The following is a 17,400-nucleotide window of genomic DNA, read 5'->3' on the forward strand; positions in this document are numbered from 1 at the left end:
CTCTGATGGTAGATGAGACATGGAATTTGGCTTGGAAGAGTCTGAACGAAGAGGAAACACGTAGCCGACACGGTCGCGGCGGATTGACTTCAGGCAGTCAGTCAATGTGCCACGTGGTCAAATGCACTGCAATGGCGAGGGGACACATGTCGCGTCACTCCAAAGGCCTCCTCTAACGCGTTCTTCCGTGTGTACGCTTTGCCTCGACTCCATCTTCTTCCCCAGCAAGCAACAGTACTTTTGTTTCTACTCTCTCTCTCTCTCTCTATTTATATCTCCTCGTGGCTGAGTTGCTACAGATGGGCGAAGCATTATAAAATACTATGGGGACTACTGAGATACCAATTATTTCTTGGCCATCAATTCAGCCATAAATAAAAGCTGTTGACGAGCTACATATGAAGTTGCTGACACCACAGGCAATGGGACACGGCAGGATAAGCAAATAGTCTTCGCATAGAAAGAAGCAACCAAAGCGTCGGTCATGGAGGCAGTAAGAACGTTCAGACCAACGGCAGAAGCAGCCTTCGACCGAACACCATAAACATAAAAAGGGGAAGAGGTTCGCTTCTCCTTCTTCGTTGCAGAAAAAGTATCTCTCTTGATGGAGGCATCGGCATCTCCGTGCTACTCCGACATGGTAAGCGGCAGCCGGGATCAGGTTCTTGGGTTAAGCATTTCTGAGATGATTTCCTGAATGATGCAGTCGGTCTTTGGAATCCGCAGGGAATGGAGCAGAGTTTCTTTGATCAGTGGGAATGGACTGCTCTGGATCAGCTCGGCGCAGACCAACTGGGAGTGGGCCTCCTGCGAGATGTAGAACCGTCTCCCTCCTCTGAAAGCCATGCTTCGTTTCCCAAGAAGGCCACCAAGACCGACGCCTCGTGGCCAAGAATTCTATCGTTTGGCAGGCCGGAATCACCCATCTGTCACTCCGCTCTCTATGTTCCGACGATGAGGCCGAAAGAAGAGATGGCTGTGCCGATCCGCGGTGGCTCGAAGAGGGACTACGACACCATGTCGGGGCAGGGTTCCAAGAGGGCAAACATGGCGGCGAGGACGGCCTCTCATAACCCGGAACACGTCGTGGCCGAGAGGAAACGCAGAGAGAAGCTTAGCCAGAGATTCATCGCACTCTCCGCAGTAGTTCCTGGTCTAAAGAAGGTACGTTCTTGGATCGGCTCCTCCTTTCTGCTCCGCCAACGCTCGACACGTCTGATCGACCTCCAAATTTCTACTCCTTGGAAGATGGACAAGGCCTCCGTTCTCGGGGACGCCATCGAGTACCTGAAGCGACTCGAAGAGCAGGTCAAGTCTCTGGAAGATCAAGTTGCGAAGAGGCAGGCGGAGAAGGCGGTGCTCGTCAAGAAGTCTCGGCTCTGCGCCGACGATGACGACAGCTCCTCCGACGAACACCCATGCGGCGGGCCTGCTCCCGAGATCGAGGCCAGAGTGTGCGACAAGGCTGTCCTCATCAAGATCCACTGCGAGAACCGCAAGGGCGTGCTGGTGAAAGCTCTCTCCGAGATCGAGAAGCTCCACCTTTCCGTGGGGAACACCAGCGTCATACCTTTCGCCGCTGCTTCTCTCGACATCACCGTCATGACCCAGGCAAGATCCACCGCCCTTCTCCTACCCACCACGGTCGTACGGACGAACAACATGAACGAACTTGTTATCATCTTCTTGTGCAGATGGAAGAGGAGTTCTGCGTGACGGCCAAAGAGGTGGTGAAGAAGCTGAACTCCGCTTTCAGACAACGGTCGGTTCGTTGAAGCTAATCAAGATCTCCTCCTCCTCCTCCTCCTCCTCCTCGAGACAAGTTTCACTAGTTTTTGCTGCATGGTGTTGTCCGATCTGCAGGTTCATTGCTCTTCTCTCTTAGCTTTTTTGCATGGTTGAGCTACTCGATCATGTTTTTGGAGCAGAAGAGTGACACAGTTGCATGTTCTTTTGAGGACTTGTAGTAGGAGGGAGGTTGACTCTCATAAAACCTCTGTTTCTTCCTCTTCTCTGAGGATTTCGACAGTTCAAAACCTGCTTCTCAGTTTCCATTCGATGTCTAATCCTTACAAAGCCCGACGACTCTAGCAAAAGATGTTGTCCATCTCCTTCTCGAGGATCTCTTATGAGTAATTTCTATTCTTTTGTGCTCATCTTGTGGAATTGGACACCGAACATGCTGTGCTGTTGCAAGCAATCTGCCAATCATGCACGAGAGCTTCCATTTAGGTTTGAGCCTCTCGGCGATGCCACCGCATCAGAATTCGGACGCAACGCTTCTAAATCCTACAAGAAAGAGGTTATCGGATCTTATTTCAGGGTTCTAAACCCGCACCCGAATAAAGCGATCTCATCCTCACCATCCATCTAAAAGCGAACGGCTTTGATCGACCCGTAACGCTGGTCCCGTCACTACTCATAAAAGCGAACCGCTCGCATCATTCCCTCGCCTCTCATTGGTTGGATTTCGCCATGTCATCTATGGGACCCAGGGATCTGCCGCCTATGAAACCACCCCTCTTCGTCTTCTTCCTCGTCTCTGCTCCGGCCACTTTCTTTCGGTTCTACGAATTCCTTCGGCGATCGATGGCGTCTCGCCCTCTGTTGCTGGTGGGGATTCCTAAAATTTCTCGTGGTGGGAGTTTCGAACGCTCTAATTTCCTTGAAAGCCCTGCATCCGGCCCCTTCCCAGGCGATTTCGGTAAGCGAACCCTAAAAGATTTCGAGTTCTTTCTCCTGCAATGGAACTATGGGTTTTGGGTCGAAAGATCGATGGAGTCTGGCTCCAGGCGGAGGGCGTGTGGGTGTCGGGGTTCGGCGTGCGAATCGGCAGGCCGTCGCTTCCTCCGCCTCGAAATCAAGAAACGAAGTGAGCGTAAGAGATCGGGCTCGAGAAGGCCGGCGTGAGAGGCGGCATGGCTGGCTTACGGAGGCGGAGCGCCGGCGAGAAGCCGGATCTCTGCGATTTTAGGGTGGGCGAGGTGAGACCACAGCCGGTGGTGGTAGTGACCGCAGCGGTGACGGGGGCGGCGGGAAACGAGGTGGACGCGGACGATTTGCTTCGTGTCCCGACCTATTTCACGACTTACATTACGAACCACGGGCCGGATGAGCCCAAATGAGAGAGGGGTGGAGAGTGTATGGGCTGATTTGGGCTGAAACTTAGATTGGATTGCAGGCTTAGATCATTTTGGGCCAATGTATCCGAGCCCAAATGACGACCCAAATTTATCGTACTACTACTTGCTTTGGAACCTTTGACATGCTGTTTTCTCTCTGTGGTGTAGGTGTCTTTCAGTGTGGCCGTATCAAAGATTTGAAGTCCACCAGAAGGAGGAACCAACGAATTGGATTGATTCCACGACATAGGAAGTGCCACATTCAAGTGCGTCGGCAATGTTACTTGTGAGAAGCTCAGGTATGGACTACTTATGGAATTCCCAAATCCGGAACTTGATCCCGTAGAATCAGTATTCCATTCTTGCTTTCTTTAAGTTGAAGATGCTGCAAGTCTCTTTGGTTTTGCGGTGTGGTGGTGGAAGCATCCGTTTACCAATAGATGGATTGAAGGGAATCCACAAATGGAACCCCTGATATCACCATGCATGGACTAGTGGATGCTTGGCCTGCATACAAGGAATCCAGATCACATCCCTTATTCTTAGAATGTAAGGACCATGGCCTTGGAAGCGAAGAACCAAACCCCTAATGAAGAATCCATAAAGGCTAAGAAAGGTTCCAGTCTTGTGTTCTAAGAAATGCATAGTGCATTATACTCCTACCGACGTGGAGTCGTGAAAGGTCAACATACTTCTAGATATATTAAAGTGGACTAGAACTAATCTCAAAACAGCAACCCTATCCTGTCTATTAAAGTGGAATAAGTCTCGAGTTTAGTCAAAGTATATAAGACTAATTACATATTATCCGTATAGTTTGCTACCTTTTAAAAAGTTATATTGTATTTCTATACTTACGAAAGTGAAATATTTAATCCCGTTTATCTTTATGTCGTCGACTCTGTTAATGAAAATGTCACATATATTGTCACGTATGAAAAATAACATTAAAACAAGGTTTAAAAGATAATTTTATAATACTATTTTCATCGATATTAATTTTTATTTCTATAACTTTCGTAAAAGCAATAGTTGAGAAACCAATAGTTTTGCAATACTTGATGAATGAGGAGGCATGATCACAAGAGAGAGAGCATTTTTATCGAGTGTTTCACTTTTTAACAAAATCTCTAAAGATACAAAGAGAAGATGAAGCAATTGAATTGTATATCTTACTTCGTTTCCCAACAAAACCCTCCTCTCTCTCTTTCTTAATTTTTTTCCTTTGGATGGTGAGAATAGCATTATGAAATTTTCTTTTTAACCTTCTTTTAGTGTCGTTTTGTGCTCGTGGCAGTACGTATTGTATTTTTATCAATAGAATTGATAGTATGAGAAGAAATATAATTAAATATTTTACTTTCGTAAGTATAGGAATCCCAATATAATTTTTAAAAGTGTAAGGATCGAGATACTAAAAGTCGATCATTACAAGGGATAATATGTAATAAGTTCGAGAAAGCACTTGCATATATTAAAGTTTTACTAATATTCCTAATAGGTGGATTTATTTTTAAAATATCCATATAGATGGATTAGCTAACACTCATATGAGTGTTCTTAATTTGGATGTAGCATTTTTTAAGCTATTAGATAAAACGGCATCGAGTAGGATTGCTGGACATCCCAACCTTTTTATTACCATATGCACCACAGACATGTGGAGAGAAGACAAACAAACTCCTCTTTTTTTGGTACCTTCCTGGCCAAACAAAAGGAATCTCATACGCTTAGTTGAAACTTGCTCTCTAAAACTATCTCCATGTGAAGGTAGCAGCCATCCGCTTGTCAGGGGCATGTCATGATCACTGGATGCGATGAGATTGGCCTCGAAAGCAAGTTGATGGCTGATTCTTGTGGAAATGCCGCAGCCAAACGTGCCACATGCCTTTCGCACACCCAAATTGTGGCCAACCACGTGTGAGTTTGTAGATCGAAGTATGCATTTGTGCGCCACTGTATGGATTTTAATGTTACGATCCATCTTCGTCGGAAATATTCATGTGGGGTGGAAATTTGGGACCTTTTATATGTTAGTGAAGGGAGTTGCTTTGTAGTGCAACTTTTCTAAGTTGGCGAAGGTATGGATGGAAGGTTTAAAGATAGGGATACTTGTGGCTGCCGTAGTTTTCTCTTCCTGTGTGCTCTGAATATTTCTTCGTCGAGTGAATTGATGCTATGTTTTTTATTGGTCTTGTCGGTAGATAATATTTTCCTTCATGGTCGTTGTTGATGGCAGTAGTAATCCAAGGAGAGAAACCTCTCTCTCCTCGTCACATTACGTCATTCCATGGATGGTCTCATGAGCTATTTTCTATTGAGGTAGCAGGTGGAATACGTCCATTACTAGCTAGGCAGCAGAGCAAACATTAAAAGATTGCTTGTGGGTTTCTGGTTGAATCACCAGACATTAATGACAATCCCGTGGATCTTATCCTCAACAAGATCGCAAACCTTGGTTCCGTTTGTTTTTAATTTTTTTTCTTTTTACATGTCGCAAAGACAGGTCAAATGGATTGAATAATCAAAGAAAATTCTAACCTGTAACCTTTTTTTGGTTGCAGGTTGTGATTCCACCATATAGTAAGGTTTTTCCTTACTAACCTTTTATGTATTTAGGTTTTTGCTTTTTTTCATTCTTACTCTAAATATTAAGTTCTTTTAACATTTCGATTCTTCTCGATTATATATTAAGAACAGGTACACTTTGATCTTCTTTTCGTTCTTGAGATAGATAGACCCTCGATTGCTACGAGTTCCGGAGGATGAACTAGTTCAGATGAGCGACCCATATGATGATGATTCTAATAGAAACGATATAGATAACATCACCCATACGCGGATAACTCAAGAAAGTCCAGTTTGTGTTACGTGTCAATGAAACCGATGGTGTCAAAGTTGAGGATCCGACTTAAGTATCGAGCACCGAGCGCAATCTCTTGTAATAAAATATGACAACAGGACGTTGAGAAGACGGCTACGTAAACGATGCAGCTGGATCCCATGCATCGGCGCCACGCGTCGCTTCAGATATTGCAGGACTGCCCCTCCTCCTTCCCCGTTCTCATCAAACCCACCATGGCGTTGCTCCATCCATTTCAACGTAACCTCCAATAATGATAAGCCATGATGTGGCACGCAGAGGGAGCTGGCATCGATCTCAGTCCCACTCATCAATCGTTCTTCACGAATCATAAGGAACGACATGGACTCACTGAAAAAAGAAATTTAATCGCATAATAATTAATGCCAAAAGCTAAAACGATAAGGATCTTGCTTGTACGCAAACCTCCCTCGATTCGTGGCTTGAGTTGCTCATTTCACTACGTGTTGCAGATTCGGTCCAACCAACTGCCGAGTAGGGAGGAGAAGCATTCATATGAACCACATTTTGTTGCTTTATTTGGATTTCGATTTTGTGTATATCGGTCTTGTGCCAACGACGTTAAGCTGTCTTGAACATATCTTCTATCTATAGGAAATTTCATTCTTTTAAAGAGGATCGATCGTGTGACATTAATCCATAGCTAAATGTCTCTGAGGAGAGATGAATCCCTTTTCCCATTTGGGTTGCACTACAAGAAGAACAACCCATGGTTGTTTCCCTTTTTTCACATGTTCCCCCCTAACGTTATCATACGTGCTGTTTCCGATTCAGGTAATGGCCACGTTCATATTCCTCATAATATCTATCGGGAGATTAATTGCACAGCTACCTAAAGAAATAATAACGCGTCATCTGTCCACCATCCACCGATTTAAATGTGGGAGACTCGAGCTCATATCGATTCGGCTTAATCTCCAGACCCATTTTAACCAAACCCGACCCGATCTATGTAGTCACGTGGGAATCACATGCTTTGGTCAAGCCGTCTCCACCGCGCCCTGGTGTGTCGGCACGATGGCAATCGAGTGATTAACAGCATCTTGGGCGCCCAATTCCGTCATTGCAGCTCCTGATGGAATCGTCCTCCGAAGCTCCGCTACAAATACCCCGCTTCCTTTCGACGCCTCCCACTCTCGCTCGTCTCGGGTCTCTGGGTGGCATCTCGGCCTTCTCCTCGCCTCCCGGGATCGAAGCCATCGCGCGTGTTCTTTACGCCGGCCGATCGAGGACGACGGACGGCTCCTTGTAGGGTTCCGTGGTTTCTTGCGGATCCCTCGTGGGTTGTTTAGGGGTTGGTTCGGGGAGGGCAAGAAGGGTGAGAAGGAGGGTGGCCATGAGGTTGATCGGGGAGATCTCCTACGTTCGGAATGAGGAGGATAAGGAGAACGAGGGGGTGCCGCCGATGTCGCTTTCGCCTCCGCCGCAGCAGACGCTCGTCGTGGGGTACGCTCTGACGTCGAAGAAGGTCAAGAGTTTCTTCCAGCCGAAACTGGAAGCATTGGCCAGGTGAGCCTCTCCCTGAAAAGAGAGGAACAGGGAACAAGGACCCCATGTTTGATAGAATTTTCTGTCTTTTCTCGGCCATCGGATGTTTGATTTTTTGGGGATAAACCTTGTTCCCAGATGTTCTTGTGATACCACTAAATTGCTCTTCTCTCCCACTTTTCTTTGATCTTTCACCTTTTGATCGTCAGTAGATTGAGTGTCAGAGGGGAATCTTTAATGGTTTCTAGGCAAAAAGAAAAAGGAGAGACTTTTAAGAGTTAAGTTTTTTTTTTTCCTTCGTGCGAATGAATGCCTTTTTAGTGTCTTTTAACCTTTTTTCCGTGCCTCACTTGTTATCGTGAGATATGTCGATTTTGATGAAGCTTGATATGGAGAAAACCCAAGCGCAGTCATTACTTATGACTTACGAAGAGATCCACAAAATTGTGGATTAATTTTTGGGTTCCTAGCCGACCATTATGCGACACACAGTGGGAAATACGTTTTAATGCTGGTTTCTGAGTGTTATCTCCCGAAAGAGTCTATAACAAAGCTTTCGACACTTTATTTCTCCTGGAGGAAGTTATACACCAGCAAAACACCGGTATTGATTCGCCAGTTGGTTTTTATTGGGGATGGTCCTTTTTCTAGAATCTTCAGTTGTTTAGATCAGAAATTCTGCTCCTTGTACGGCTCAGTCTGCTGAAATGGTCAAAACTATAATAATTCATTATAGGAGTCTTGGATCCTTAGCATGTCATATCGTCATGGTTGACATTTGTCTGTTGTGGCTATGCTGCCAACCCTCTCCTGTTTCTATTAGCTCTTGGTTTTAAAGGGTATAGTCTGCTGACATTGACTTTACAGGCTTTCATGTATCAAGGTTTATCCTTAACAATCTGCTTTGCCAGAAACTAGCTATTTATTGACTTTTTATTCATTTATTTGTTACATGAAACTAAATTTATTAATGAAACTTGAAGAAGAATTTTAAATATGCTTGTGATATGAGATGTCCCAACACAGGTTAGACATGACAAGTATAATAGTAGAACACTGAGGAAATATTGGGGGGAACCATAAGAAAGGTTTCAGATTATCTAGTGCTATTTTTCTTGAACCTAATAACAAGAAACAATCAACATATTTAAACCTAAATATCTGGGATCGACTACTGCTTTTTCTTGTATAAACCTTTTTAATTTGGTCTCATTGTTCTTTTCTTGGTTATTGCTGTTGAAAATATGGGATGATGGCATTTATGCAAATTATTGACTTTGCAGAAAAAAATTCTCATCTATGATGGATAGTAAGCTTATTTGAATGCTATTGTGAACAGTAATAGATGAATGTATTCCGTATATAATTTACTTCCTTTTTTAGAATGTCTACTGTAAAGTCAGTTGTAGATTTCCATGATTATTCTTCTAATCCCGCATATTACTACTAATTTTTTTTCTTGCTGAATACTTGGTTCATTTTCTGTTTTCCTTTTTACCAACAGTTTCTCGAGTGTCAAATCAATGTTTTTATCTTCTAAATTACCATTCTGATCTAAATTTTGCTATTGCCCACTTCATTTTGAGGTCCAAGCCACATTTGATCAAGTAACCATCTAATATCTTGGTAACTGTTGTGGTTTGATTGTTTTAGACAATGTTGACTGACAATGACCATTAGATTTTATATTAGGAGAAGAGTAACTCCTTTTTCTTGACAAGGAAAGCATGCACATGGGGTTTTCACATATATGCTAAAGAATTTTCTATTGCTACTGATATTCTATGTCTATTCATCTTATTTATCTTAGGGAAATTGGTTTGCCATTTTAATGACTTAAATATCATGAGACATGCCTAGTATTTGATTCCGTGAACTTAATTGATTAGACTTTGTACTATGGGGTGCAGGAAGAAAGGAATTGTGTTTGTCGCCATTGACCAGAGCCAGCTTCTTCTAGATCAAGGTCCTTTTGACATTATTCTGCACAAGGTCAGCTGGTCACCTTTAACACTTGAAGTTCTTTTGATGGATTACGCAGGATTACTAGTTTAAGGATGATTGATGTTGATTTTCATAGATAGACCAGTAATTCTTGCCATGGAAATAACTATCAAACTGCTTGCCATTGTCCTTTTAGAGCTCAATGGTGCTTTCTGTAATTATGGGAGGAAGACCCATTAATCCAACTATTATGGATTGATTTTAAACGTATCGAGACTGATAAGCTCTTTATCTTTCCTTTTTTTCTCTCTCAGTTGACTGGAAAAGAGTGGCAACAAGTTCTGGAGGTTAGTAAATTGAAGGATCACAGAAGTATCTCACCTTCTGTAGGCTCAATATTATCTCTTGATATCAATGACTCTGATGTCTGAACAGTACATAATTGCACCCTAACGTAATTCATGCATCATAGAAGTTCTGAATGGTACATTTGAATGATGATCAAGTCTGAAGTAATACCAAGTGGTAAACAAAAAAGCATGGTAAAGTTAAAAGCTTATCTTTATGTGTAATGACCTAAATAGAATGCATGCATTTTTTCTTGTCATGGTTGATTGTTAGGTAGTTAAAACTTGAAGCTGCAAGATTTCCTGTATGTCAGGATTTTAATTCATATTGTCTGCTAAGTCTCATACGGTTGCCATGTAACTCCAGGTGTTTATAGAATTAGCTGCACTAGATTTTGGTTTTGGTACACTGGATCCTTGTGGCATTAGCTGCACTAGATTTTGGTTTTGGTACACTGGACCTCTCCATATTCTTCTATTATTTAATTTATATAATTTATCTTTTAGCAGATTCTAGATCTTCTTTTACAAATATGTTTTGTGAACCTCTATTGTAAACTAAACTACTTGTATTTTACAATTGAATTACATGGCTACCTTTGACTAAGAAAAGGTCTGATAAAAGCTTACTCATTACATGCTTTAAGCATATTTGAAGTATGCTTGAATCTAATAAGCACGGACACGGACACGATGAGGGCATGTGTATTTTTAAATATATATAATATTTGATTAATATGTTTTATAATATTTATACTTAAATTTTATAGACTTAGCATTGTGAACAAATAAATATCATCATATAATTTTCAGTGTACTCAGATACTACAGCTGTAATACAATTAAATTTATCAGAAAACAATAAAGATTCATCCAAATAAAAATCGAACCTACATGATATGATTTTTACAGTATATGAAATTATTAATTAAATGCAAGTAATTTTTACAGTATATAAAATCACAATTGATACAAGTCTTTGGATGAATTCCAAAAAATGATTCAAAAAAAATTATATAGCTTTGCACAAAAAATGATTTACTTGATATTTTTTTAATTCCACATGATTCAACAAAAAAAAATTCCACATGAGCTTTGCACCAAATTATAGCTTATAACATAAGTAGTTTAATTCCACATAGTACGCTTGATATTTTTTTAATAAATTTCTAACATATATCCACATAATTTACTTTATTCTTGACTTGTTACATGGTCAATTAACAATACAAGTTCAGAATAAGAGGTAGTAACAAATTTACCATCAATATAGTTATGTGACATTATAGTACTACTATATAAAATCAAGGTTCGTCCTATCACTGCATGCCGTCTGGTATGGGCGGTATGTATTGGTCTAACAAGGGACCAATACAGGTGGTATATACCAAGGTTTCTTGTTACATGCTTTAAGTATATTTGAAGTATGCTTGAAGTAGTATTATAGTTGAATACCTTCTTTTGGTTAGTTTTTAAGTCTTTCACTCATCTTCCATTTTTGGTTTTAAGTGTGAATGTAAATGTATGTATGAAATTCTTTTTTTTTTGTGTATTGTAAATGAAATAGATATGAGATTTGCAAATTGAATTTGCACTACCCACGCCTTTTAATTTTTCATATCTTTACTCGTTTTGTTTGTCATTCTTTGAAGGATTATATGGAAAATCATCCGGAAGTTACTGTCCTTGACCCACCAGCTGCCATACAACGTTTGTACAATCGCCAATCGATGCTTCAGGATGTAGCTGATTTGAATTTATCAAACTGCTATGGTAAGTTAAACCAAAGTTTGCTTCAATATGTAGTATGTCAAATGGGTTTGGTGCTTGGTCAGATGTCTTTTCTGTTTCTTGCTTTCCTTTTTATCAAGTTGAACTTACCATATATCTACATTAGGTAATAATACGACCATCTTTATGTTCATTTTGTAGTTGGACATTTAGTTTAGTTTCTTTATTAATTTTAATGATGATTGCTAGGTATTGACCATCAGTCACATTAAATCTTTCTCATAATATTGAAAAATGATTTCCTAATTTAGATATTCTATTTCTTAAAAGGTTTCACTGAAATTTTATAATATTCTGATGCAATTTTCTTGAGCAGGAATAGAAATTTGTCGTAGTTCCAGTCTATCTAAAACTATCTAATTGACTCATAACTATCATTTCCAATTTCCAGGCAGAGTTGGCACTCCCAGGCAACTAGTTATCACCAAAGATTCATCATCGATCCCGGATGCAGTTAGCAGAGCTGGACTTGCTCTACCATTGGGTAAGACACAACGGTGCCCAATTTGTTATGAGCATCACTATTATTTGCATCTTGGTGTTCTTGTTACATATTACAACAAGTGCTCAAGTAATAGTTTGATGTATCTCAACTCTTATAGTAGTAACGGTAATAGATACATGTGATAGAATTTCTTACTTTTTCTTAGAAAACAGTATTTTGATGTATCTCAACTCTTATAATAGTAACTAATATTCAGACATATTTGAGAAGTATATTTCTCATGTCTTATATTCTCAGCCTAAATATATCCATTGCATACATATTATATGTTTTAGATTGCTCAAATATGTTTTGTATAATGATGATAACTTTTATATTTGATTAAAATCATAAAATTATCAATTTTTGGAATAAAATTCTGATGACTAACTGTCGAATTACTCATACGCTTAATGATCTGCCGCATTTTGTCTTATATGAGGTTACAAATTTGATCTAAATTGATGAAAGAATATCTTGTGGTATGAAAGAATATCTTGTGTTATGAAAGAAATGAGAAATTTTATTTAAGAGCGAGGTCCATGTGTATGACAGGTTGCACTCAAAAAGCCCATGTATGTTCCCGGTCCAATGGGGAAACTCATGTAGTATGTACTCCCAATGACAAATTGTTCTTATGAAATAGGTCAATGTGAATTCAGGGGAGGCATGTGTTCCTAGAGGCTCCTGTTCCCTTGCCATGTTTGGGTTAGTTTGCCGTTGCACCCTTAAGTCACATGTATGTTGCACCACCTGTTTAGTCAGGCTAGTAAACATTTGATTTTGATGTCCTTTTACTTACTAAGCCATAGATAAATGTGGTCTACAATCTAATTCACTGTTTATTGTATGTACCATAGTAGAGATGAGTAAGGATGTGAGCTACATTTCTAGCTGGTAATTCAAGCATGGAAATATTCTCTGTGATCTTGTCGATTCTTTTTCTCTCCTATTTGCAGTCGCCAAACCATTGGTGGTTGATGGAAGTGCAAAGTCACACGAATTATCACTTGCCTATGACGAATTCTCCTTGTCAAAGCTTGATCCTCCCTTTGTTCTTCAAGAATTCATTAATCATGGTAGTAGCATGTTCTTGATTGCCATCTTCCAGGTTATGCCATGTACTGTGTAAATGTATTTTCTCACCCTTGTACAGGTGGTGTTCTCTTCAAGGTCTATATTGTTGGAGAGGCAATAAAGGTTGTTCGTCGATTTTCCCTCCCTGATGTCAGTAAGCGCGAACTATTAAGCAGTACCGGTGTCTTTCAGTTTCCCAGGGTTTCTTGTGCAGCAGCATCCGCAGATGATGCCGACTTGGACCCTAGCATTGCTGGTAAAGTCTTTGGAACATATGTGGCCTTTGGTTTCTTCATAACTGACAATAAGTATGTTGTATTATGTGAAGTGTGAGTTCTTTCGATATTGTCCTTCTATAGAGCTTCCTCCAAGGCCATTGCTTGAGAAGCTTGCTAGGGAGCTCCGTCGTCGTCTGGTGAGATGATTTCTTATATATGTGCATTATCCAAATAGTTGTAGGTTTTTAAAGTTTTTTTTGTTCTCACCTTTGTGTCACATTAGGGTCTTCTGGTGAGATGATTTCTTATATATGTGCATTATCCAAATAGTTGTAGGTTTTTAAAGTTTTTTTTGTTCTCACCTTTGTGTCACATTAGGGTCTTCGATTATTCAACATAGACATAATAAGAGAGCATGGGACAAGGGACGGGTTTTATGTCATCGATATCAACTATTTTCCAGGCAAGTGTAGTTTTTTTTTTTTTTTTTTGAAAGTGGAGCTTATTTATTCACACTATTTTCAAGCTGATGACCACCTTTTTTTTTTTCTTTTCATCATACATTGGTTTTGTTATATTTTCTCTTTTGAGGTGTTTCTATGTTTAATTGGAAAATTCAGATTCCTTACGGAACATTTGGAATGATAAAAAAGAAAAAGAAATAGACCAAGAATAGTTGGTATTTTGTGGGTGTACATCTCTATGTAATGCATGAATGAGAATCACACATGAACAACTAGAGCAATTGATATAGCAGTCAGGAAAATTTGGTTTTGAGGAGTGAATAATCTTAAACCTTGGTATTGTCTACTATTATTTTGGTTGTTTGATTTCCTGTTAAACTGTCAAGTATTGAAGATTAAGAAAGAGAGAGGAACAAGAAGAATATCTTCATCACCAGTCCTGTCAGAAGAAATGACAACAGACCATAAATTATAATTTCTCAACTTTCATGTTTGCCATGAATGCAAGCAATGGTTAGTCGGTGAGTTTGGGTGCACTTATTAAAGCTAACCGTATGAAAGTATGTCTTATTAAATTTATTTAAATCCAACACCAGAAGTACTTGTGAATTAAAATCCAAAATAATAAGATCTTAGTCTGTGTAATTAGAATTGTAAACAATGCAAAATATCTTATATTTGTTTGTTTTTGCCGAAAGTTATCAGAAAACGCTGAGTCGATGAGTTTGGTTGGAAACAGCTGAGATAAGCTTTCCTTGTTTGATAAGTGCATAGTGAATCTATTTATTATCAAAGTTGGTAGCCTTTCAAATAACAATCCATTTGATTTGATTTGCACCCTAATGGATTGGTTTATCTTCTCAACTAAACTAAATGTTGGGGCTTATGAGCATTATAAGTTTGTCATTCCCTCTTCCTTGTGTACTCCTTGTCGACGAAGGACCTTCGGAGGGTTACTTCATAGCTGCTGCATCGTTCTGTTTCGTATGATATTAAACTCCAATAAATGGGACACTGTATTCTTATAACTAGGAAAGTTTAGATCTTCTTGCAAACCTATCCTGCCACATTTGGACTCCAAACCTACTCTTCTTACTAATTGTGTATTTTGGAAATCTTTGCAGGTTATAGCAAAATGCCAGGATATGATCACATATTTATCGACTTCCTTGCAAGCATGGCTCGTAGCAACTACAAAAAGCGACTAAGCAGCAGCAACTGACCAGACCATATATATATGGCTTGTGACTGCTGCTTGCTTGTCAATGAAATGCTGGTGAATATGATGATGATGATCCAAATGCCACCAAGATTCACAATCTAAAAGAGCCTCTGATGACCGGATTATGAATCTGGATTGTTGCATTACGCAGACAAAAAAAGTGCTGATCACTGATGTCACTGCATGCTGGTTTGTTTATCAAACGCATTCCACCCCTTAATTTCTTCTTTTGCTTGTTCATGTGCTAGTGAGATGACTGATGGTTCCATTCAATGGTACCATGATCCATGTAATCCCAATTTCCCAACACTATGCAGTGGCTCTGTGATGACCAATAAATTTGTTGTCTTGAATGCCTTTTTGTAACCCTTGTGGCTGATCACCGATTCAAGCGACAGATGACTTCTCCGGCCTCGATTCCGCCCGATAAAGGTGATGCATTCGAGGTTTTCTTGTTTGGTTTCTCCCTCGTGTCCTCGGATTTTGGTGCTTCGTGCCGGAGATGATGATATCTTTCGGGAAGTTGAAATTTCCCCTAGTTTTCTTGCTCCCGATTTAGCGCAACTGTGGGATCGTCTATCGTTAAATTTCCATGGAAATTAATCTTTAGCAGATGGGGACTCTCAGAGAAAAGCAGAGAATTTAGTTAAATGGCAAAACATCAAACAGTTGGCACGCAAATGCTAGCACGGAAAAGAGAAAGCAGGTTCCTCATCACTCTGCGCCGGTGGCCGGAGCTTCTTCCACCTCCGTCGCCGCCGCCTGCTCCTGCTCGGGGACAAGGGTCCAATCCGGAGGGAGGACGGGGAGAGGTGGGTACGCGGTCGGGCCCTTTCGCTTGACGTCCCAAGGCTGCGTCTTCTTAGGCCTCGTCTTCATGTGGTGCGCCGTCGCCTTCTTCTGCGGCCGCGACGAGCACTCCACTCCCATCCATCCCCCGCCGCCGCCGCCCGGCGACGCGGGAGACGAAGCCCTGGGTCTGCTGCTGCTGGTACACGACATGGGAACGGCGTACGCCAACATCCCCGTGATCGACGCCATCGTCTCTCGCTCACTCTCCCTGTCCTCTCTGCCTTTGCAGGAGCTCGGTGCGATGAGCTAAATAGAGGATAACGCACGCGATTTGGGGCCACGAATTGGTGTTGAGGGAGGCGAATGGATGATGATGAGCCTCGCCTTAGCACACGACTAAGACATGATCTGGTACGAGCTATCACCCTCTCTCGTAAGGTCTGTCGTACCGAATACTGTACTATAGCAGTACTATAATATAAAAAAAATAAAAAAATATTCGATACATCAAGGTATACCGTTCGGTACGCCTTGATATATCACCCAATATATCGGTACTATACCGTATCGAACCCGGATCGAAACGTCGATACGATACGGTACAGCGAACTTAGTCTCTCGCAGTTTCCTTTTCGTGCGAACACAGATTTCAAAGAAATAAAAATATAACTTAAAGTTCAAAAGGAAAGAGAAAAAATAAATCTTAATTTTGTCCTTTTAATTGCATGGTTAACTGATGTTTTTTATTATTATGGGTTATTTTTGGGTGAATTCGTCCAATTAAAATTATAATTTCACACACACACACACACGTGTGTGTATATATATATAGACACTCGTTTGGTGGGAAAACCTACAAAGAGTAGTAGTTAAATGGGAATAACGAAAGCAGAAGGGCTCTTTTAGAAAATTGTCCCAACGAGTTATATGGATTCCAGTTAAGCTATAAGTTCCGATGGCGTAAGTCATCGCATCGAACCATCGGGAAGCGCATATAAGGACTCGCTCTCCGGTCGACATATAAGAGGCCTCGAGCGGAGTCGTCGGAAGGGCAAGGGTTCTAGGGTGGTTTCCTTGTCTTGTCGTTGCTCTTCACCGCATTTAGAACAAGAAATATGGTGTGATGACGACTTCTCCTCTGTTATTTCTTATGTCGGAGTAATAGTGCTCTTTGTTTCTTGGAATCTCCTTTGGTGTTCAGTCTTGTTGTCGTTTCTGATGTAAATAATCTTGGTTTTCGTCGGAATCTTTTGGTGCTAATTGTTGGATTTTGGTGGAAACCAATTCGTGTTTCCTTCTTTTACTCCAAGTTTGTTTATTAGGGTTGTTGATTCTTTGGGTTCTGATTCTTCGTTACTTGGAATCACTATTTATTTGGGTTCTTGATGGTCCTTATCGGAAATTTGTGGGTACTAAATCGTGTTTTCTTCTGTTGATATATGTTCGGTAAGGTTCTTGCTGGATTATTTTGGGTATTAGTTCATGTTTTCTCCATTTTCCTGACATTTGATAGGGTTCTTGATGGTTCCCTTTGGGTACTGATACTTGTTAAAATTTTTGTCTATTA

The 17,400-nt window shown here is 40.7% G+C and overlaps 3 protein-coding genes across 7 annotated transcripts; 2 read left to right on the top strand and 1 right to left on the bottom strand.

The window, feature by feature from the left end:
* Nucleotides 1-325: 325 nt before the first annotated feature.
* LOC135632120 (transcription factor bHLH25-like) lies at nucleotides 326-2,107 on the top strand. Of its 2 annotated transcripts, XM_065140549.1 has the most exons (4): nucleotides 329-640; nucleotides 727-1,164; nucleotides 1,249-1,611; nucleotides 1,695-2,107. In XM_065140549.1, exons 1-4 carry the CDS (start codon nucleotides 605-607, stop codon nucleotides 1,773-1,775), a joined length of 918 nt encoding a protein of 305 aa, XP_064996621.1. In that variant the 5' UTR covers nucleotides 329-604; the 3' UTR covers nucleotides 1,776-2,107. The 2 variants fall into 2 exon arrangements, with proteins under 2 accessions (XP_064996612.1, XP_064996621.1); XM_065140540.1 differs by having other exon boundaries at nucleotides 326-640; nucleotides 1,249-2,107.
* Nucleotides 2,108-7,141: 5,034 nt separating this feature from the next.
* LOC135632127 (inositol-tetrakisphosphate 1-kinase 1-like) lies at nucleotides 7,142-15,394 on the top strand. Of its 4 annotated transcripts, XM_065140557.1 has the most exons (10): nucleotides 7,142-7,515; nucleotides 9,405-9,486; nucleotides 9,753-9,785; nucleotides 11,438-11,558; nucleotides 11,968-12,060; nucleotides 13,020-13,139; nucleotides 13,217-13,393; nucleotides 13,497-13,552; nucleotides 13,734-13,818; nucleotides 14,944-15,394. In XM_065140557.1, the coding sequence occupies exons 1-10, from the start codon at nucleotides 7,343-7,345 to the stop codon at nucleotides 15,039-15,041; spliced, it is 1,038 nt and encodes a 345-aa protein (XP_064996629.1). In that variant the 5' UTR covers nucleotides 7,142-7,342; the 3' UTR covers nucleotides 15,042-15,394. The 4 variants fall into 4 exon arrangements, with proteins under 4 accessions (XP_064996629.1, XP_064996637.1, XP_064996642.1 ...); XM_065140565.1 differs by lacking the exon at nucleotides 13,734-13,818; XM_065140570.1 differs by lacking the exon at nucleotides 13,020-13,139.
* Nucleotides 15,395-15,755: 361 nt separating this feature from the next.
* Nucleotides 15,756-16,082, bottom strand: LOC135638961 (large ribosomal subunit protein cL38-like). The gene has a single exon (XM_065152597.1). The coding sequence runs from the start codon at nucleotides 16,080-16,082 to the stop codon at nucleotides 15,756-15,758; it is 327 nt and encodes a 108-aa protein (XP_065008669.1).
* Nucleotides 16,083-17,400: the final 1,318 nt, after the last annotated feature.

Source organism: Musa acuminata, chromosome BXJ1-3 (genome assembly GCF_036884655.1).
Source record: "Musa acuminata AAA Group cultivar baxijiao chromosome BXJ1-3, Cavendish_Baxijiao_AAA, whole genome shotgun sequence".
Classification (NCBI taxonomy): domain Eukaryota; kingdom Viridiplantae; phylum Streptophyta; class Magnoliopsida; order Zingiberales; family Musaceae; genus Musa; species Musa acuminata.